We start from the raw sequence: 21813 nt of genomic DNA on the forward strand, positions 1-21813 counted from the left end.
ATGCAGGAAACCCGGATTCACCCCTGAGTCAGGAGAATCTCCTGGAGAAGGAAATGGCAGACCACTTCAGAATTCTTGCCTGGGGAATCCCATGGACAGAGGAGCCTGGTGGGCTACAGCCCATAGGGTTGCAAGAGTTGGACACAAATTAGCAGCTAAACCACCATCACCACAGCAGAGCAAAGAAGTCTCAGAATTCTGGAATGCAAATGAAGCGTTCTAATTTAATAAAAATGTATGTGGATAGTGCTGACCAATGAGTAATCTCTTCCTTCTGTTAAAGAGATATAATAATTACAGACAAGAAGAGAGACTGAGAACCACATTTAGCTCTGCTATCAATCCACAACACCCTTCCACCCTTATCTAAACTGCAAAATCAGAAATAAGAAAGAATTTTCTGCACCTGTAAGGCAGAGATCAGTCTTCAGCCTTTGTGAAAACTGTTGGATGTTTTTGTTTTCTTCAAGCTGAACGGCACAAAATAGCAACTGATTCTATAAATACATGCAAACCTCATTTTTTCAGACTCATTCTAGCAAAAGAAGGAAGACATTACTTACGGGGTTGATTTATAGGAAGACTCTGGATATGGTCGCTTCTCGTTCACTTTCCCATTGGAGGAGTAGGCCACCGGGCTGTCCACTCTCTCCACATAGTCTGAGAGGGGAGGAGGCATGTCTTGTGCACCTGCAGAAACGTTTTTAACCTAAAGAAACAGTTCCAAGAGACTCAGTTATTACTTAGCCTGTAACTTAAAGGGGGAAAGAAATGGAAGAAAAATATCATATATAAAATTATCTAATGTTTATTGGCTCATTAAATACTATTAACCTATTTGATGACCTTGTTATTATATAGTGTTAATAGTCAAATCAGCACAGAAATGGTGCTATTGTTAGTTTAACACATCCAGAATCAATTACAAAGAAGAAAAAGAATCCTAATTATCTGATTCTCATCCTGATGTGATTAGGCGGAATAATTATCCACCCCATCTTAGGAAGACTAATCTCATTTTATCTGGCCCTAGAGTTACAGTGAGAATTTTCATTTCTAACAAGTTCTAAGTAATGCTGATGCTGCTGTCTGAGCACCACTCTTGGAAAACCGCTAATCCAGGGCAAAGAATATTGGTCCTTCTTAATCCATTCACCCTAAAGATGGCATCTTAAAACCACTTAAGAAGTCCAGGAGCTTTCCTGGTGGCTCAGGCCTGCCAATGCAGGAGACCTGGGTTTGGTCCCTGATCTGAGAAGATCCCACATGCTCCAGAGGAAGAAGCCCGGGTGTGACACCACCACCGAGCCCACGCTTCACAGCAAGAGAGAACTAGCAAGCAGCCCCCGGTCTCCACAATGAAAGAAAAGCTCGTAAAGCAACAAAGACCCAGCACAAACAAAAACAAATTAAAATGTAAAAAAAGAAGCCCAAACTGGTTTCTGATTTATTCATAAAAGATCTGTTTATTCTCCTTCTACATTTTCAATGGCTCTATCACTCACAGCCTCTACAGTATAGCCAGAGCATCACTGCCTTCTCTACCTTCCTTCCTATTCCCTGCTGACGCGTGAGTGAATCTGTCCTAAGAACTAATACACACTGGAGATCATGCCTTGTTAACATGAAAGGTTTCCCAGAGAACCTTTGGGAGAAAATCCATATATAATAATCATAGCCAATTAGAGTTTTAACATTGTCTATTAGATTTCATGCAGTAGATCTAAGACTTTAAATTTCACCTAAAAATCTTCACTTATTAATTACTCTGCTCTAAAAAATAACTGCTAAGCCCAGACAAGTCAGAGTTGTTTCAAAGTAAGGGAATAAAACTAAGGCGGGAGGGGGGCATAACTCAAAAAATTATTTCCATGAAAAAGGTCAATTTTTCAAAAATAGGGCTGGTGGGACTCTTTTAGCTTGGTGATGAGAACAGCGGCATCCAATTATAATACCTCGGTTCACTCCAGATTTGCTGACTACAAGTTCTAGACAGCCTCAATCACTTCATCTGCAACACATGGGGAAGCTACCTGCTTCAGAAAGTTGTTCTGACAATTAAATGAGATGACAAGGGATCACAAGCACGGTGCCTTTGTGACCACAATAAAAACTCAGGAGATGCTGGTTTCTGGAATCAAAGCTGTTGGAACTGAACAAAGAATTTTTACAAGTATTTGAAGGGGACAACAGACTTTTAATGGGTTATTTTGCTATGTAAGTCTTTGCAATGAGATTCAGCATCAACATAGTATAGTTCCCTGCCACCCACACACACTTTACATCTTGCTGTCCATAAAGCACAGCATTAAAACCTGACCTGCTTCTTTCCTATCTCTGCTGTATCACCTGTCACAAGATATTTATTTATCCACCCCTTGAAGTACATAGAGGTATTTATTCTTGATTGTTTAGTATTCCCATGAGTCAGAGAGGAATGGAATCATTTCCTTCTTAAAGTGGAGTTTGGCAGCAACTGGGAAACCAGTGGGTGGATTACCAGGGAGTGTGCTCAGATCCCACCACAGGGGGTCGGGTGGGAACCATTCCTGGCGCCCACTGAATTCTTTAGGACTTGACAGCATCACCAAGCTTCACAGGCAGAGGCCCGGCCAAGCCAAAGGCATATGAGGTTTAAAAAGACTTCCTTCAGAAAGACATCTTAAATTCATGGATTGAAAGGTTCACTATTAGAATGACAACATTCTCCAGACTGATCCACAGATTCAGGCAATCCTTACAATTTCAGCTGGCTTCTTTGCAGAAATTGACATGTTGATCTTAAAATTTACACAGAAATTAAAGGGACTCAGAATAGCCAAAACAACCTTGAAATACAAGAACCAATTTAAGGGGTTGGGGCTTCTTCTGTGGGTGATAAAACTGTTCTAAAATTGACTGTAGTGATGGCTGTGTATCTCTGTGACTACTGAAAACCACTGAATTGTAGACTTTAAATAGGTGAGTTGTATGCTATCTGAATGATAATCTCAATAAAGTTTAAAAGAAGATGGAAAAACAAAAATAAAAAATAAATAAAAAGACCTCCTTTTCTCAAAAACCCATTTAACTCTTCTCCAGGTTTCTTTCCTCTCTACAAATTTAGCAGAGGGTGCAGAGCTCATGGATTTCCTACCGATCATGGCAAACCAGAAACCAAAACCCCCCCAAAGAGGTGTCTGGGTGTCTCTGCAGAGACTTCTTACTGCCCAGGAGGGAACGTCCTTCCTCCTTTCTTTGCCAGCTAATCCTCACATTGGACTTCAAGTCCTGACTCACTAACAAGTAGCAGTCACGCCACCACCTCCCGGGGGCCTTCCCCACATGCCCCCCGCGGGGAGAGGCGCCTCCCTGTCCTCCCATCCCGCCAGCACCTGTGCACACCCCTCCCACCAGAGCACGTGTGTAATGAAGACAGAATTGTTTACGCACAGGGTGCCACTGCTCACACGTGTCTAGTTTCAACAGGCAGTGGACCGTTCTTTAAGCCACCATCGTCTCTGCTTGCTTACAGCATGCCACATACTGAACTGAGGGGTCATTCAGTAGGTACACCTATACAGGTAAAGTGAGGGGGTCCCTCTACCTGTAAAGTCATCTTTATCTAACACTCTATCTGCAAGCAAGTAAGTGAGGGGATCCCTGGAGGAAAAGAACCAGGACTGGTTTTCCTGACATGAGAGGCCATTTTGAGATCTAAGCGTGGCCACAATGCTCACCCTCGCTCAGATCTCAGTAATTAACCATCTTGAGGGAACCAAGGCATGCAGGAACAGAAAAAAGACACTCAAACAACAGTGCAGTGATAAAGCAGGGTTCTAGTTCCTCCTCAAGGGATACACAACGTATCTCTGAGTTTGCCCTAGTTCCTCCTCAAAAGATACGCACATATCTTTGAGGTTCGCATGAACTAAGGCTCCCAGCCAGGTGGAGGATGGAATGATGTCGACACTCCTGACTTCAACCAACTAAAGCGTGGACTCTGTCAACCTCTGCCCCATATTCCATACTGAATTCTCCTCTGCTCAAGCCCCTTTGCAAATGCAGAGATACCCTTCGCTTAAAACTTCTTAAAACTTCCTCAATTTCGCTGTTCAGCAAAAATGCTGCTTCGGGAAAGATCCCCAGTGTTCTGCTTACTCGCTGCAAGTAATAGTAAATTCTTCCTTCTCCCGATCGATGGCTTGGTTGTGTTTATTAGCTCAGCACCCACCAAGAGGTGAACCCAGTTTTCAGGTAACAATACTAAGTACTCCCTGAAGGAGGAAGCAAGGGCTCAGGGTGCCACGACAACTTCCCCAAGGACCTACACCCAGTAAATGGAAAAGTGGGATTTAAATACTTGAAAGCCTCAGCTTCAATCCACTGCCTCTCCCTGGACAGCTGTCTGCCCGCCTTCCTCTTTGGGTCTCCAAAGCCCAGCCCAGGACCTGGCAACAAGCCCAAGCCTGGAGTCTGCTGCATAAAGGTTACCTCTGCTCTACTGCCTTATCAGATGAGCTGTTCTGGGCTGAGTTCTTTTATCTCCTACTAGAGTCAGCAGACGGAGAAGGCAATGGCAGCCCACTCCAGTACTCTTGCCTGGAAAATCCCATGGACGGAGGGGCCTGGTAGGCTGCAGCCCATGGGGTCGCTAAGAGTCAGGCGCAACTGAGCGACTTCACTTTCACGCATTGGAGATGGTAATGGCAACCCACTCCAGTGTTCTTGCCTGGAGAATCCCAGGGACGGGGGAGCCTGGTGGGCTGCCGTCTATGGGGTCGCACAGAGTCAGACATGACTGAAGCGACTTAGTAGCAGCAGCAGCAGAGTCAGCAGAACTGCAGAGCCTGACCACTGACTTTACCCTCCAGCACAAGTCTTTTGTTACTTCAACCTTTTTCATACACATGCACAAAAAATTTCAAGGCTGTGCTCGCTTTGGTGGAGCAATACTCTGGGAGCTGCAATGCAAGAGACCCAGATTTGATCCCTGGGTCAGGAAGGTCCCCTGGAAAAGGGAATGGTGACCCACCCCAGTATTCTTGCCTGGAGAATCCCATGGACAGTAGGGTCTGGTGGGCCACAGTCCACAGGGTCGAAAAGAGACAAGATTGAGTGACTAACACTTACTTACTTACACTAAAATTAGAACAATACAGAGATTATCAGCATGGTCCCCGGGCAAGGATGACATGCAAACATGTGATGTGATAAGTATTTCTGACAAAAATGCCCAGCCAGACTTAAAGATGAATAAGAAGTACCTTGTCCTTGAAAGGAGTTAAGTGTCTAGAGGCAGAGGCAAAATGTGTTTGTAAAACAAGGAGTAAGGTCATTTCTTCTTTCCTTTTTATGCTTCACGTTTCCCCAAAGAAGCTAAAATATGACTTTTTCTCACAGTACCAACGCGAAGTGAGTATAAACCTGCTGCTTTCAAAGGACAGTGGGAGGAGGAGGAGGGGAAGCCACCAGCATCAGTCATTACATGAGTCCTCAACCTGTGTTTCCTATGGTGAGAACAGGGATTTCCAAGACTCACTGTTATTATTGATAGGATCCCAAGCCAGCCCACAATGCCCATAAGAGGTAGCTAAAGTTCTTTAAACAAACAACCGTATCATTTTCATAACTACAGTAAGTTTTTATAAAGATTTAGAACCTGAGAAAAATTTGGCTTAATTCTAAACAGCAAATGGTGAAGTCTTCCTCAAGGAACTTCAGAGCAGCGCTAAGAAACTAGGGGCAAAAGAAGGCAGGGTGAAAAACAAAATTCTGCAAGATTTGTCTTCTACTAAGCACTGAGGGGAAAGAAAAGTTTGAGAGTCAAGCAAACACCGGAATTTGCTGCTGTGAGGCTAAGAGGAGCCTTGGGCCTGAGGGTGACCCACCCCCAGGCTCTCTGGGAAGGCGGGGTGGCGAGGGGAAAGGGCGATGATGCCGGCCCAGAAATGCACAGGCGGCGCCCAACCAGCCGCTCTTCACTAGGGTCTGCCTGGAGAGCTCCTGGTCCAAGCAGCATCCTTACCCCACAGACAGACTTTTTTTCACATAAAAGGGAAAGACAAGACAGCAGAAGACACTCAGATAGGCTGAGGCTGAGGAGGAAAAACATCCCCAACCAGAGTCCCAAACAGGCAGACTTATAGAGGCTAAATTCCAAAAGGACAAATGCTCTCACCGACCACGTTTAGGAATAAGAGTTATTAACTTAAAATGACAGCAAGTTTTACTACGAGTCAGACTCCAATCAAGAAAGACATTTCTAAAATGTCAAAATGAAATAAATTCAAGTAAAATAGTTTCAGAAGACCTTCACAGGAGGCAGTTATATCGAGGACAACATTTTGTTCAGAATTTAATTATACTCATTAGAAGTGGTCTGTGCCACTTGTGAAAAAAAAAAAAAAATCTTTGTAACACGTAACATCTAACAGGCCTTGGAGAGTTAATGAAGACATCCCAGATCCCTGTGGGGTGCCAAGGGGGGCCACAAACAGGGCAGCTGAGCGCAGCTCTCCTCCCAGCAACTGTCAGCACTGAGCCTTCCTCCCCGGGATGAGGATGGAGCCGCCAAAGCGGGCAGATCAACATTACTGGTGCACAAGCAAGCCTCCCCACCTTGAAGTCAGGGATGGAATTAATTCAAACGGTCAAGGGAAAAAAAAAAAGGTCAAGAGTGTTTTAGATCAATTCTCTCCTCTAAAAGAAAGTTGGGAGAAAACCTTTCTCTCCACACAAATCATCTAGAATTAGTACAAGCAGAAAGGACCAGCAAAAGCCATGCCCCATTTTGCTCTTCGTTCCATCTACATTGCAAGCTGCTCACACAACACAGGAGGAGAGTCAGACTGGACCTGCACCCCACTGGTGCGGCCATCTGATAGAAGTCATCCACCTCTAAGAAGGAGAGGACAGTTCACAGGCCAGGCAAAACCTGACTGCATTTGCTCCTCACCACTGCCCAGTGAGATACAATTATCTTCACACTCAGATGGGGAAATTCAGTCTCTAAGGTTCAGTTAACTTCCTCTAGGTCACGCAGAAGATGACACGGCAGAAGGGGGATGTAAACCCGGTCCGCCCGCCTCCCAAGCTCAGCTATTTCTGGCATAACAAATGATACCTCAGTAATTTAAATATGGCATGAGGTACCCATCTCATCTGGGCACGGACTATTCCCTAGAAGAACAGGAACCATCCTCACAGCCTTACCTCCTCACCACAACCGAATGAGATACGATGGGAATTCATTTTGAAGAGTCTTATCTGCCTGCCAGACTCTGGCTCTGAGAGCAGCTTTGGACACAGAATTACTATGAATGTGTGCACCAGTCATCTTACCTTCGTTTAGTCAGTGTAGGAACACCACCCTCAAAAATGGACACTGGGGGGCTTTTCCTGCTTGGTAATTAAGGTGGAGAAATAGACCCGATGTCAGCGGGAGGCGCGCCTTCAGCTCCAGTTTTACAACCTAAGGTTTTGTACTCCAGGTTTACAATGTGAGGTCCACCTTCCCGGCCATGTGCCCTGGCACTACAAGTTTTCAAAACATGAAGTGGTCCAACTCGTTTTTCCTGTTCTCCGATATTTTACCTTCACAGATGCTCCCCCAACAAGAGCCTCTGGGAAGCCTCTGCCTCTGCCTCCGCAAAGTTTCCTCAGACTTTTCGCCACACTCAGTGGCTTGAAGGCAAACGCTCCCAAATACACTAATCCCACAAAGGAAGAGATCATGGACCAGGCTTGAGAGTCTGATTGATTTACGTTGATCAGTTGGCCCAGGGGATTTAGCAAACACAACGCTCCCCATCCAAACGCAGGCTGCCCAGAGGTGACATACCCCAGCAAAGGGGAATTCTGAAGCTCTTAAACAGTCAGTGAATTGCTAGAGCTTTGCAGGGGGTGAGGTGGAGAAGCTTACACTCAGTGAGTGATCCCCTTCGAGGCCCCTGGCTCTAGAAAGGGAAACCGTGGAGCAGACTGCATTTTCACACCCGTGCGTCTTGTGCCGGCCTCCCCAGCAGCTGTGTCACAGGCACGGCACACCTCAGTTCTCTGAGCCGATGCGAGTCACCACCTGGCCTTCCAAATCCCCTTCAGCTTACCACAGCACTCCCTACAACCTTAGCATTTTCTAAGTTTGCCCTTAACTCAAAACCCTCTGGGCTCGCAGGATTGGGGCTGCAGCCTGGCTCCATGGAACAGTGTGGAGTATTCTCACAGTGTGGTCCCCAGACCAGCGGCATCAACGTCACCTAGGAAGGCAGAGATGCAAGTTTTCAGGCCCCATTACAGATCTGCTGCATGAGAAATGGGTGGGTGGGGGGAGGTCTGAGAACCACTGACGGCGGGGGGGCGGGGGGGTTCCCCTATGTCACAGACAACTGCCCTGTTTAGACCATTATACCCATACTTATAATTGACTCAATGATTGAATGCTGGAAATCCAGGAATCCCTGCTTTCAGAGCCCCAAAGACACTCAGCAGCTCCAGCACTGCTCACCTTCCATCACAGCTGTCTACGCCAGCTCCCCAGGATGCCCTGGACAGACAGGGCCTCTGTCGACCCCGCCGCTGGGTTCTGAAGGTCAGTCCCGAGATAGGACACTTGCACTCTCGTTCCATTTCACCCCACCCGACGCTACAGATAACAGCAAAACCTTTGCCAGGGGACAGCCCAATACACCAATTGTCGGCGGTCCACAGAACTGCTTTCTCATTAAAGAATGCTTGGACTTACTGGTTGAAAATAAAAAAGCTATTCGAGTTTCTTCAACTGTCTAACTCTGACTACTGCCACTGCCCCATTCTAGTCACCTGCTCCACCTGGGTGGAAGGAGATGAGATGCAGAGCCTGCCTACACCTTTCAGAAAAACATCTGTTCTTATCTGATAGCAACCTTTCAAGTAAGAGGAAGAACAACAGTTAAACAACCGCAACCAACCATGAATATTTTGGGTATTCTTATCCAAGCTCCTTTATTCCATGCCATCAGTGCAAGTACTAACACAATTATTCCTCTATCTAAAATTGATTGGGAATTAATAAATTACATGTTGGCCCTCACCTAAGCCCTGTAATTGTTACAGGATCAGCATATTCTATAGACGGAACTTCTATTTTCCTGAAGTACACAGAAGAACCTACTAAATGAACAGGCAAAGTGCTTATCTTCATCGGAGTCCAAGGAAACCAAAAACCAGCCAAGGCTGACCGCAAAGAACAGTGTTAAGGACCCTGCCTCTCCTCTACACCCAGCCAGATCCTCCTCACTAGCTCCTACCTTAACAGGTAAGTGCTGGGAACAACATTGTAACAGTCCTGCATCACAATGTCAAAGCCTTGGAAACTTCTAGAAATAAGGTTAACTATCACACTTGTTAACTTTTAGATCTAAGCGTTTCCTACTTAAAAATAGGCTCGTGTTTAACAACCTTCATTTACTACTTGGTAACAATGGAGAAACAGTTTATGGGATGTTCTCTCCAAACACAGTCTGCTCTTGCCTCTGACATAAATCATGTGGCATAACAAGAAAATGAGCAACTTAGGAGACAGGCAGAAAACACTCCCTGAAACTGGCACGCTGATTTGTGGTAGAGACAAGCACTTTACACACACAGTACCTCATTTTAATGTTCGTGCTATTAACTGAACCATTTCCCCCAATTCTACTGGCAAAGAAAACGGAGGCTCGGAGATCTGAGAGGCAAACACGCCAAAAAACACAAGTTATAAAGGCAAATGTAAGACTTATGCTGCTGGTAAGTATGTCAGGCTTGAGACAAATTAGTGAAGCCCTCTGCAAACCTCATGTAAGAAGAGTATCCACACTGTAAAGACTGCACTTAGGATTATAAGAATAATGTACAGAGTGGCTGCACCTATAATGGCTATTTAGGAAATGGTGGTTCCTACCTTTCTTTTACTATGACTTTTTTAAAAAAAAATTTTGGCTGTACCATGCAGCATGCTTGGGATCTTAGTTTCCCAACCAGTGACTGAACCCAGTGGGAGCTCAGAGTCCTAGCCACTGAATCCCCAGGGCAGTAGCTACAGTGACTTTTTTTTAAAACTTTGTTGCCAAAACTAAGACAGTGGTGCTCATTCCGCAATCAGCCTGATGCACTAACTGAGAGGAGTGCTGAGAAAGCAGAGTCTGAACCGCTGGCCCCCACGCGTCGAGTCAGCACCAAGTCTCCATCTACTGCTGTGTCCACCTCGCAGGCCTTCAGCTTCCTTCATGCAAGTTCACCGAGGCAGACTGGATGACCTACGGTCCCAGGCTGCTCTTAGATTCTGTTTTCTTTCACTTTACCAAAGCCAAACCAAAAGGTATTCACAGGAGCACCTGAAAATTAAGTGCTTAACTTCTACTAACTATTTCGCCAGAATACCGCAGGTATCAACCATCAACTAAAACTAATTTCAAGTACACACATCTAACAATCAGTTCTTTAATATTTACTACAGGTGTGTGCTTTTCCAAAGCCAGATCCCAAGTTCTAAGAATTTACTCTACAGGAAATGAAGAGGTATGTACTGATATTTATATTTATGACCTTCTGAAAATGCAGGTGGGGGAAGAGAGATTTGAACACAAAGATTAACATGTACCACTCATATTTATGGGTGTGAGGGTATCAGCCCCTCCAACCTCAGCTCCAGCACCCACGGCTGAGTAGTCTGAGAACCAGCATTCTCACTGTGCTGTCAGGACACAGCTCCTCAGACCACAGTCCCCGTCCTTGTGTGAGACCAAGCTGGAAGGGACAGGAAGGGGTCTGAGCAGTGTGACACCCTCCAGGAGCAGCCAACAAATACTGAGGGGCAGGGAGGTGAGACAGGAGCCAGCAGAGTTCTAAGGGGCACTGGGGTGAAGCAGGCACATTCCAAGCTTCTCAGAAACTCATCTGAAGCTATTCAAGTCGCACTTTGCATTTAAACCTGGTCAGATGACACAGACATTAGAAATAAAAGGGCAATTACAATTAATCCATGTAGTGCAGGGGCTTTCCTGGTGGGCTAGTGGCTAAGACTCCGAGCTCCCAATGCAGGGGGCCTGGGTTCCATCCCTGGTCAGAGAACTAGATCCCACATGCTACAACTAAGAGTTCCCATGCCCCACTAAAGATCCCACATGCTGCAGCTAAGACCCAGCGTATCAAACAGATAAACAAAAATAAAATTAGTAAATATTAAAAAAAAAAAATCCATGTAGCAAATATTCAGGTAGTAAGTATCATCTACAGACTGGTTTCCGTAGAAACCATCTCCCCATTCCACACATGCGCGAAGGGCCCTGTCCCGGGCACAGTGCTTCATGTGAGAACGGCCACCTGACCCAGGCCTACTCATCCATCAACACCCCCTCTCCCTGTCAATCTTAGGTGAAGCACAGATGTGAAAAACTCACGAGTCCTAAGGAGCTGCTTCCTGCTCGAGTAATGAAGCCCACCAGACAGGGGGGAGTCCAGATGAGAAAGCAGATCCCAGTGGCCGTGAAGTCCTGACTCTAGCTGTTCCTGATACACAGCCACATCCTTGCCTCTGTGGCTAAGTTGTTTCAACTCTTTCTAGGTTTCATAAATCACGATCTGAAATGTTGCAGATAAATTCCTTTTTACCTCTCCTAATTTAAGCTCCATTTTTGTCAACTATAACTGGTACTCATGCAACTCAGGCAAAATTCTTTTCTGCACAATCAGCTGTTTTCCTTTCACTCTCCCTGTAAGGCAGACAGACATGTTTTACTGGTCGTCTTCATTTTCCCAGAGGCATCTCACATTTGTCTTGAGAGGCAGACCAAATAATACAGCCAGTTTCATAGATAAGAAAACTGAGGATGAGAAGGGTTAATCTGTTTACCAACGAGTGCTGGAATCAGGACTCAAACCCAGAGCATTAGGGCCCACCATTGTCCCTCTACCAGGAATCCTCTCCAAACGAGGCTTCCCTGATGTACACATAGGTTAAAAAGAACAGAACTGATCTTAAGAGTCACAGTGAAAGCAGGGAAGCTGGAATTCACACCCTGGTATTCTACCTCCCTGATACACTGCTTCTAAGTAGAGAAGCCAGCACACACAGCAACAGTGGAGGGAAGGGGAAGACTACCAGCCCCACAGGCTGTTCATCCGACACTAAGCAAAAGGTGTCCTCGGCAGAGCTGCTAAGTATGCTTAGGGCACCGGCGAGGAAGTCTGCTCAGTGTGGGAGCATCTGAGCGTGTCTACTCTGATCACAGTGGAACCACGAGTTCCATTCCTAGCAACGAGAACCACTTCAGCCATGCGAGCAAGACAGCAGAAGCGGAAAGGAACACATCGTGCGCTTTTCTAATGAAAGCGGGGGAGGCACTCCGGGACACGTCACCTCTGGGAGCAGGCAGAAGCAGGTGGGTGGGAGAGTGAAAAACATGGGCTAATGTAACCCAGACCTAGTAATGTAGGATGTATGGCAGGATGATGGGTGTTCGTGATGAACCAAATCAACAATACAACAAGAAGGTTATGAATGGACCAAAGACAACAAGGTCACGAACAAAGAATGGGGAAAAATCAATTTCTGTGCACTCGAGTCCAATTAAAGAGAGAGGATATATAATCATTAAAGCTTTCCCTAAAAGCACTTTGGCATGGAAATGCTCAACTGGGGCTCCAACCCTGGTTTTGTCACATTATGTGAGCCCAGGCACATAGTGGGGGAAGGAGAAGGTGGGATGGATGGAGAAAGGGACACTGAAACATACGGATGGCCCATGGGAATCTGCTGCATGACTCACGGAGCCCACAGACACACACTGCTCTGTGACGAGCTAGACGGCTGGGATTGGGGGGAAGTGGGAGGGAGGTTCCGGAGGGAGGAGGTGTGTGTGTGCGCCTATGGCTGATTCATGTTGACGCGAGGCAGAAGCCAGCACAATACTATAGAACAATCGTCCTCCAATTAAAAACTAATTTTAAAAAAATGCTTTCTGTTTATATAATAGCAGAGTTACCCTCAACATCAATTTTCTCCATTTTCAAAAAACATTACACATACTTACTGTAACAAAATGACTTTATTATTACATAATTATGCTGGTCAAAAATTGGAAAAAACTTAATACACAACAATACAGATTGGTCAAATACATCTCTCCAGTGGCATGTTACTAGAAAAGGTGTGTAGGACCAGAATTTCACACATTGCTGATGGCTGTATAAATTGGTACATCTCCTTTGAAGGGCAATTTCTCACTATCTATCAAAGTTACAGACGTGTGTGTGTGTGTATATATATATACCCCTTAGCTCAGTAATACTATAGGAAAGTCAGCCTACAGAAGTATATACATGGACAAACAGGTTTACAAGGCATACCAAGTTTTCTTTTCTTTTTAAATCCTAGCATTGTCTGTAACATCAAACAACAAACGCACCCACCAATGAGAATGATTACAGAAACCATGGAATCAAGTGGTGAGGAAGGATCACCGAGACGCACTGTAGGACTTTCCTAATGGTCCAGGGGTTAAGAATCCGCCAGCCTTTTAACCCTGAGCAATTGCTATCACATTAGCCTTTTTAAGTTACTGCTTTTGCTCCAGATAACTCTAGAGCTAACGCTGTCTTCCAGCTCGTGGTCTTCCTGCCTGCCCTGTGCCGCAAGATGGGGGTTCCCTACTGCATCATCAAGGGCAAGGCCCGGCTGGGGCGCCTGGTCCACAGGAAGACATGCACCACCGTGGCCTTCACACAAGTCAACTCGGAGGACAAGAGTGCTCTGGCTAAGCTGGTGGAAGCCATCAGAACCAATTACAACGACAGATACGATGAGATCCGTCGTCACTGGGGAGGCAATGTCCTGGGGCCGAAGTCAGTGGCTCGCATCGCCAAGCTGGAAAAGGCTAAGGCCAAAGAACTGGCCACCAAGCTGGGCTGAGTGTACACTATTGAGTTTTCTGTACTGTACATAAAAGTAATAAAAAGGCTGCTTCAGCTGGTATCAAGCAAAAAAAAAAAAAAAAGAATCCGCCAGCCAACGCAGGGCACAAGGGTCTGATCCCTGATCCGGGAGGATCCCACACGCTATGTGGCAACAAGGCCCACCTGCCACAGCTACTGAGCCTGTCTGCTGCAAGCAGAGGAAGGCCAAGAGCAGCAACAGAGAATAAAATGACTTCACAAAACAAGACCCTGTTGGGAACTCCCTGGTGGTCCAGTGGTTAAGAATCTGTCGTGCAATACAGGGGACTCGGGCTTGATCCCTGGACAGAGAACTAAGGTCCCACATGCTGCAGGGCAACTAAGCCCACACACCACACCCAGAGAGTCCACATGGCTCAACGAAGACCCAGCACAGCTGAATAAATACTTTATTTTTTTTAGAAAGACACACTATAGAGCAAAAGGGTGAGCTGCAGAGAGAATGGTGTGATCAGGGCGTTAACTTCTGCATAAAAAAGCAGGGAGGGTATTTTTCTTTGATTTTATTTTCAGGAAACAAAGCACTGAAAGGAATTATAGGAAACTAAGAAGCGCACCCAGGAGTGTGGGAGAGGGTGGGAAAGACCCCCGGAAACAAACGGAAACGCAAGGATGGGAGGGAGACTGCCCTGTCTCGTGGTTTTCTCTTTTTGTTTTTTTTTTTTTGAAAAATTATAATTCTGGCCATGGATTTTTTTTTAAAAAAAGGAGTCATTAGAAAGCTTTTATCTTGTGCTCGCTTCGGCAGCACATATACTAAAATTGGAACGATAAAGAGAAGATTAGCATGGCCCCTGCGCAAGGATGACACGCAAATTCGTGAAGCGTTCCATATTTTTTAAGAAAAAAAAAAAAAAAGAAAGAAAGCTTTTATCTTGCCAAAACACACAAAAATAAAAAGTATCACACCAACCAATGCAACAACATAAATGAATCTCACAGCATGATGTTGAGTGGACACAAAAGCACACAGTAGATAATTCCATTTATGTGAAGTTTAGGAATAGGCGAATCTAACTGATACGAGAGAAATAAGAGGAGTCATCACCCCAGGGGACACTGACTAAGGGGCACAAGGAGACCCTGGACACTGGAATGGGCTGTGTCTTGACTTAGGTGCTGCTTACAATCGGGCTTATATGTGTTCAGCTTCACCAAGCCACACAATGAAGTTTAGTGTACTTAATGTCCTTTATTCTGTGTGTATGTGGATACACATGTTACACTCCAGTAAATGTTTTTAACAGTATCAAAACTGTTTTTGAGGAGGGTACTTCCCTGGCATCAGTTAAAGACTTCACCTTCCAAGGCAAGGGGTGGGGTTCGAACCCTAGTCAGGGAGCTAAGATCCACATGCCTCGGGGCCAAAAAATCAAAACAGAAGCAATACTGTAACAAAATCAATAAAGACTTTAAACATGGTCTACATAAAAAAAAAAAAAAACTTAAAAAAATTTTTGAGGAATATTTAATGATGTGGTAAAAAAGCCTCTAACAGCAAGTTAAAAAAGGTAGAATTTGACACTGATAAGGACTATAATCATACTTCTGAATTAGAATAAGCAATAGGAGAGGAAAAGGATTAAAGAAAATACACCAAAAAGATAACTCTGGATGGCAGAATTTTCTTCATACTTCACAGTATCTGAAAAATTATTCAGTTACCAGTCAGATAAATAATCATATATATACTTTTTAATTCAGAAAAAGTAACAATCGGGTTTGAGGACATAATAGAAAAAAATTAAGATTTAGAAGTTTAACAGAGACTTTAAGCATTTAAAAATACAACAATGTTGGTACAAACTTAACTGACTACAAAACATCCAGTGTGCAAACACGGCCTGTTTATTTTCACAAAGTACAAGATATCTAGAAAGGGGAGGGGAAAAAAAAACAACCCTGAGATTGTTACGAAGGCAGAAAAACTACTGTGGTGGAGACTGAGAGACAGTAAATTAGAAAGTTGAAGGTTTTCTCACAGATAATACAAATGGGTTGAAACCTGCTTAAAAAAACTCTGAAGGCTCAGCTTGTTGAGCTGAGGCTTTGCTCTCTTAACCTAAAGATTTTAAAAATCTAAGAAAGGCAGTAAGATTTAACAATGGATGTCTAGACATACCCCAATGTGTAGAGAAGGAGTAAACAAATATTCAGTAGGTGACTATTCCTTCAGTAAGTTTAGTGAGATATCCATCAGTGAAGTCGCTCAGTCGTGTCCGACTCTTTACGACCCCATGGACTGTAGCCTAACAGGCTCCTCCGCCCCTGGGATTTTCCAGGCCCGAGTACTAGAGTGGGTTCCCATTTCCTTCACCAGGAGATCTGCCCGACCCAGGGATTGAACCCGGGTCTTCCTCATTGTAGGCAGACGCTTTACCATCTGAGCCACCAGCAAAGCCCACCCCTACCCCAAACAACCCATTATTAGGATTATATATATGCTGTGCTGTGATCAACCGTGTCCAACTCTTTGTGATCCAATGGACGACAGCCTGCCAGGCTCCTTGGTCCATGGGATTTCCCAGGCAAGAATACTGGAATGGGTTGCCATTTCCTTCTCCAGGGGATCTTCCTGACCCAGGGATCGAACTCATGTCTCTTACAACTCCTGCATTGGTAGGTGGATTCTTTACCACTGCACCACCTGAGAAGCCCTTATATATGTCTTACTTATCCATAATTAGAATTCAAATTTTAATTCTCACTTAGTACAAGTAATTAATTCTAGATTCTCTTCCATTATTTCAAGTGGAGGTTATTTTTATGACATTAATTTTTAATAGTCAAAAAGAAAAAATGCGAATCCACCCCACTCTCAAGTACTTTAGATGCAGCATCAAACATTTTCACTTGGGCAACTATGTTATCGGAGCGAAACCCACTGGAGCAGAATTATTGCATAAGAGTGGAGAAAAGAGAGTAACAGTCTGCATCTGGTTGTGGAAGTAAACTCAGGCAAAAATGAAAACGAGGGATTGAGTTCAGCAAAGCACACCTGAGCAGGTGAGGGGAGAGAGAAAAATGGAAGGAAAAACACAATATCTGTAGCTTAAACTAACAGCTTATTTCAAATACCCTTTCTTAGGCACTTCAGCTGGGAAAACAAGGGAAAAGGAAATGAGGAATTTAAGTGATTAAGTTTTGCATGAAACATTAGTGTGTTCAAAGTCTCATGTCTGCTATTCAATAGATGATTATCTACTTTCATATGACGAAACATTTATTACTATAGACAAACTATGAAGTTCACGTGAAACAATCTATAGGCTAGCTATCAAATTTCTAGAGATTCAGTGAGGAAGCATTATAAAAATAATGCCTTTTTAAAAATTAAAAGTCCCTTCACTTCATCATCACCACCACCTCCCTAAGTTGCTATGGCTATCTTCTGTCAAAATGTCAAAAGCACCTAGAACTGATTAAACTTTCACGATAGTAAAGTCAGATGAGAAGTCAAAGTTCCCTGGGACTGTAGTATCTCTGGCCCTGGTCTCTCCTGAGTCACGTTTTAGGCTCTCGAAACCTTAAGTAAACAAATCCAGCAGCCAGTGAAAACTGACACACCCAGAAACTCTCAGCGAAACCTCGACTGCACAGTTCACAACAGACTGCCCTATTCCCTCTACAGGTGGCTCTGCCTGGAGCTAAAGTTCAAAAGAAAACAATCCCCAACACCCTCACATGTCATGGGGGGAAAAATGAGAAAAACAAGCAGCAGGCTTCCAGGAGAGGTCAGGAACACAGGCACCCACATACCATACCTTCTGGTTTTCCTGACTGCTTTGTCTGCTTGGTCTTGGTACTTCCACTAGGAAAATTTCATCTACATTCCTAAATTTCTTCAAATATGAGGTCACAGCATGCAAGAGCTAGGAGCCTTCCAGATGATCAGTATCTCCACCCCGAGCTGAAGAGCAGGACGCACCCTCAACCCGCTCCGCTCTGCTCCCACTGGCCAAAACCAACCTATCCTGGAACCAGAATCCAGGAGTCTCAACTAACCTTCATGGCAAGAAACCAGTCTGCTCAAAGAAACCGAGGAAGGCAGTTTCTGAGGCTGCTCTCTCAAGAACATCATAACACAGCATTTCCAAGAAGCAAAGCTTGGAACATACCTAAAAACAGGTTAGTTAGCTATCAGTGTTACCGACCAGGAGTCTTGGCCTCCTTAACTTAAAAAACAAAAAAAAGTGATCACAGGCCAGACAAGAAATTCAGCAAGGCTTTCCTGGGGCCCCTGCTACAGCAGGGGGAGCAAGAACAAACAACTGGTTCCTCTGCTTGCCGGATTCTCTGGTGGTGGGCTTAGTCTTCAGATGGAGTCAGGGTAGCGTGAATCCCAGGGTCGGGTCAGAGGCGTTGCCGAGGTGGTTTGCCCACCGCTTAGGTGGTGCTGTGTGCAAGGGCCTGTGCAATACCCTGCCTTTGCTCCCGACCCTCTGCTTTTGCTCCAGGCTCTTCAAAAATAGCAGTTGGGTTTTTTGGTCTCTTTGTATCCTTTGTCCAGAATCTGCCCCAACTGTGCATGCATGCAGTTATTTTTAGTCCCAGATAATTCACTCCAGGAGAGGTGTGTCCAGGTGCAAGCATTGCAGCACTGCAGCAAAGGGCTCCAGGTCCCAGTTTATCTCATCAGTAACTTGCATTTGGGAGGTATTTTTGGTAAGAGGGACTTTCTACACTTTCACATCATTTAGGAAGCCACCTACTGGTAGCATTAACAGTATATGCAAAAAAAAAAAAAAAAAAAGAACCTGCCCTAATCTCTGCCTTCACTAAAGTATTTCATATATCTATGTTAGTGCTTGTGACTCACCAGGCTGTTCTCCATGTAAAAGGTTTAAAGATCTCCCACCTGCCACCACCCTAAAAACACCCTTGTGGATCTTGACCCAAGATAGTGCTTCCCTCAAGCACTATAGCAGGAAAATAAAAGGGGAGGGGAGAGGAGTTGTTTTTGTTCTTCAAAGCCACTTACGTTTTGTGTCCCTCATGATTCCTTTAAAAGACATTTCTGCTCAGGTCCTAGATCCACTTCTTAGAAACACAAATTTGGCTTTTTACCTCGGAGTAAATCCATGTCCACTCACCCCACTTTATTAATGTTCAAAGTAAAACCTGAGGCCTCAACTTTTGCGATATACAAAGACAATAACTCTAAGAATAAAGTTTCACAAAGCACATCAGATCAAATTTAAAGACAGTTCTGGGGTGTTTACAGAAAAAAAAAAAAAACAAAGCCAAACTGGATGTATACTGACGTTCATAAAACACTTACCCACTCTTCAACATTGGGAGGCTGCTCATCATAAATACGTTCCTTGTCCCACAAAATATTTGACTTGTCATACCGGTTCATCTTTCTTCGAGTTTTCACAGCAAAGAAAATTGTTAGAGCAAAAGCCACAATAACCATGAACCCCAGTACAATGGCAATGGCCTAAAAAGAAATGAAAGATATGCAGATATTTAGTTTTTAATTGTTTCAGTTCAGTTCAGTCGCTCAGTCGTGTCCGACTCTTTGCGACCCCATGAATCGCATGGACAGGCCTCCCTGTCCATCACCAGCTCTCGGAGTTTACTCAAACTCATGCCCATCGAGTCAGTGATGCCATCCAGCCATCTCATCCTCTGTTGTCCACTTCTCCTCCTGCCCCCAATCCCTCCCAGCATCAGGGTCTTTTCCAATGAGTCAACTCTTCGCATGAGGTGGCCAAAGTACTGGAGTTTCAGCCTCAGCATCAGTTCTTCCAATGAACACCCAGGACTTATCTCCTTTAGGATGGACTGGTTGGATCTCCTTGCAATTCAAGGGACTCTCAAGAGTCTTCTCCAACACCACAGTTCAAAAGCATCAATTTTAATTGTTTACTTTATTCCAATCCACACTCTACAAATACCTAAGGCCCCACTAACTAGCTTAACTGCTCTAAAATTGATACAAACAGTTACACTGTAAGACTGCAAAATGTAGCCCAAGCCACATGGGTTAAAGGCTACCAAAACACACAGAGACACACATACACACACAGACATACACACACCTCCATCGTGAGTCAGTCCTCGGAATATGCATCCCTGTTTTAGAATTATAGAAAACTAGTTCTAAAGTCTGAGAACTAGGGGCCATATTTTCATAAATAGAGGATAACAGCCAATAAATTAACTCAATCCCTGGTATCCTTCTAAAGGGTTTTGAAAAATGTTATTCACAGAAGTTGTTTCAAATATCCAATCATGCTTATATACAGTCTTGTTCATAACACATGCTTGGCTCAACTTTTTACAGTTGAATGTAAATTTCAGTCCAAAAACAATCTGCCTTACCATAAATTATGCAGACATAATCTAACCAAGCTATAAATGAAAGAAAATGGGCGGGCAATTCATTTAGTCTGTTAGTTTCCTCTGTTTTAGGTGTCTTTTGTGTACGTACTAGAAGGGCCTGTGACAAGGAACCCCTACCCCTGACAGGCATGTTACATGGCATACTGGCCTGGGGGCACCTGGGAGTTGAACAGGTACCAGAACTCTGGCCTGAATGTCTGCTAAGAGGAAGCTCTCTTTGTAGCTGGTCTAACAGTCATAACCTTTTTCAAAGAATAGAGGTTTCAGGTAGTCAGAGGACTAAGAAGGATGACAGGATGGTAAGACAGGAGTACCAACCCTCAGCCCTGTTTACCAAATGTCGACAACAAATACTCTGAAACCTACATTTCAGTCTTCAAAATAATGGTAGCTATTGGAGAAGGTCTAACCCCCAGAAGTGACTCATTCAGGTAAAAGAACGAAAACTCCTGGGTCAGTGTAAGGAGAAAACAAAGAAAAAAAGATTAGTAACTTAGAAACACTTTAATTAGAATGACGCACGGTTATGGAAGGCAGGCTTCGCAACCGCACCTGGACCTTTGAATCACCTAACAGCTTTTTGAAATACTGACTGACACAACGAAAATTGGCAAACAGTTTTAAAAGAAATTAAAGAAGACCCAAGTAAATGGAAAGACACCCTATGTTCACGAAGCAGAAGACATTATAAAGATGACAATTCTTCTCCCAGCTAGGATTCTGAAGAATTGCGTTGATCTAGAAATTCAAAGCAATCTTTCAAAATCCTAGCTGGCTTTTTTTGCAGAAATTGGCAGGGTGATCCTAAACACATATGAAAATGCACCAGACCTAGACTCTAAGCCACAAAATCATGAAAAATAAGAACAAATTTGAAGGACCACCACTCCCCAGTTTCAAAATTGATGACAAAGCTGTAGCAATCAAGGAGTGTGGTACTGAACAGAAACACAGGTTAATGGAAACAAGTTGAGAGTCTACAAATAAATCATCACATTTACGGTCAATTCATTTTTGACAAAGGCATGAAAATAACTCAATGGAGAGTTATTTCAATAAATAATACTAAGACAACTGGATATTCACATGCAAGAAATGCTGGACCCCTTCCTTACGATGTGACGTTAACTCAAATTATAAAACTCTTAGAAGAAAACAGCACAGGAAATCTTTGTGACCTTGAATTAGGCAAAGTGTTTTTAGACGACACCAAAAGCACAAGCAACAAAGAAAAATCAGATCTCATCAAAATTAAAAACTTTTGTGCAAAGAGCATCATCTAGATGTAAAATGGAAAGAAAAAATTATATTTATTTGTAACCAAATAAAATTTCTCACAACTCAATAACAAAAATCCAAACAGCCCCACTAAAAAATGGACAAAGATTCTGAATTACCATTTCTCCAAAGAAGATATGCTAATGGCCAATAAGCCTGAGAGAATATCATTAGCTATCAAAGAAATGCAAATCAAAACCAGTAACACTTCACACTCATTAGCATCAGTTC

The 21813-nt window shown here is 44.0% G+C and overlaps 1 protein-coding gene and 2 non-coding genes across 7 annotated transcripts in view; 2 read left to right on the forward strand and 1 right to left on the reverse strand.

Annotated features, from left to right (window-relative positions):
• Positions 1-21813, reverse strand: part of OCLN (occludin) — a 49024-nt gene that overhangs the window by 12886 nt on the left and 14325 nt on the right. For all 5 annotated transcript variants that reach the window (XM_043887269.1, XM_043887265.1, XM_043887267.1 and 2 more), the window contains exons 4-5: positions 19235-19396; positions 564-709 (exon numbers count right to left, since the gene is read on the reverse strand). In XM_043887269.1, the coding sequence (XP_043743204.1) occupies positions 564-709; positions 19235-19396 (308 nt within the window). The remainder of the gene's footprint in view (positions 1-563; positions 710-19234; positions 19397-21813) is intronic.
• On the forward strand, positions 5098-5204 carry LOC122683975. The gene has a single exon (XR_006337885.1). It is a non-coding gene; the product is annotated as a U6 spliceosomal RNA (small nuclear RNA).
• LOC122684012 lies at positions 14686-14792 on the forward strand. Its single transcript, XR_006337909.1, has one exon. It is a non-coding gene; the product is annotated as a U6 spliceosomal RNA (small nuclear RNA).

The sequence above is a fragment of the Cervus elaphus genome, chromosome 25, assembly GCF_910594005.1.
Source record: "Cervus elaphus chromosome 25, mCerEla1.1, whole genome shotgun sequence".
Taxonomy (NCBI): domain Eukaryota; kingdom Metazoa; phylum Chordata; class Mammalia; order Artiodactyla; family Cervidae; genus Cervus; species Cervus elaphus.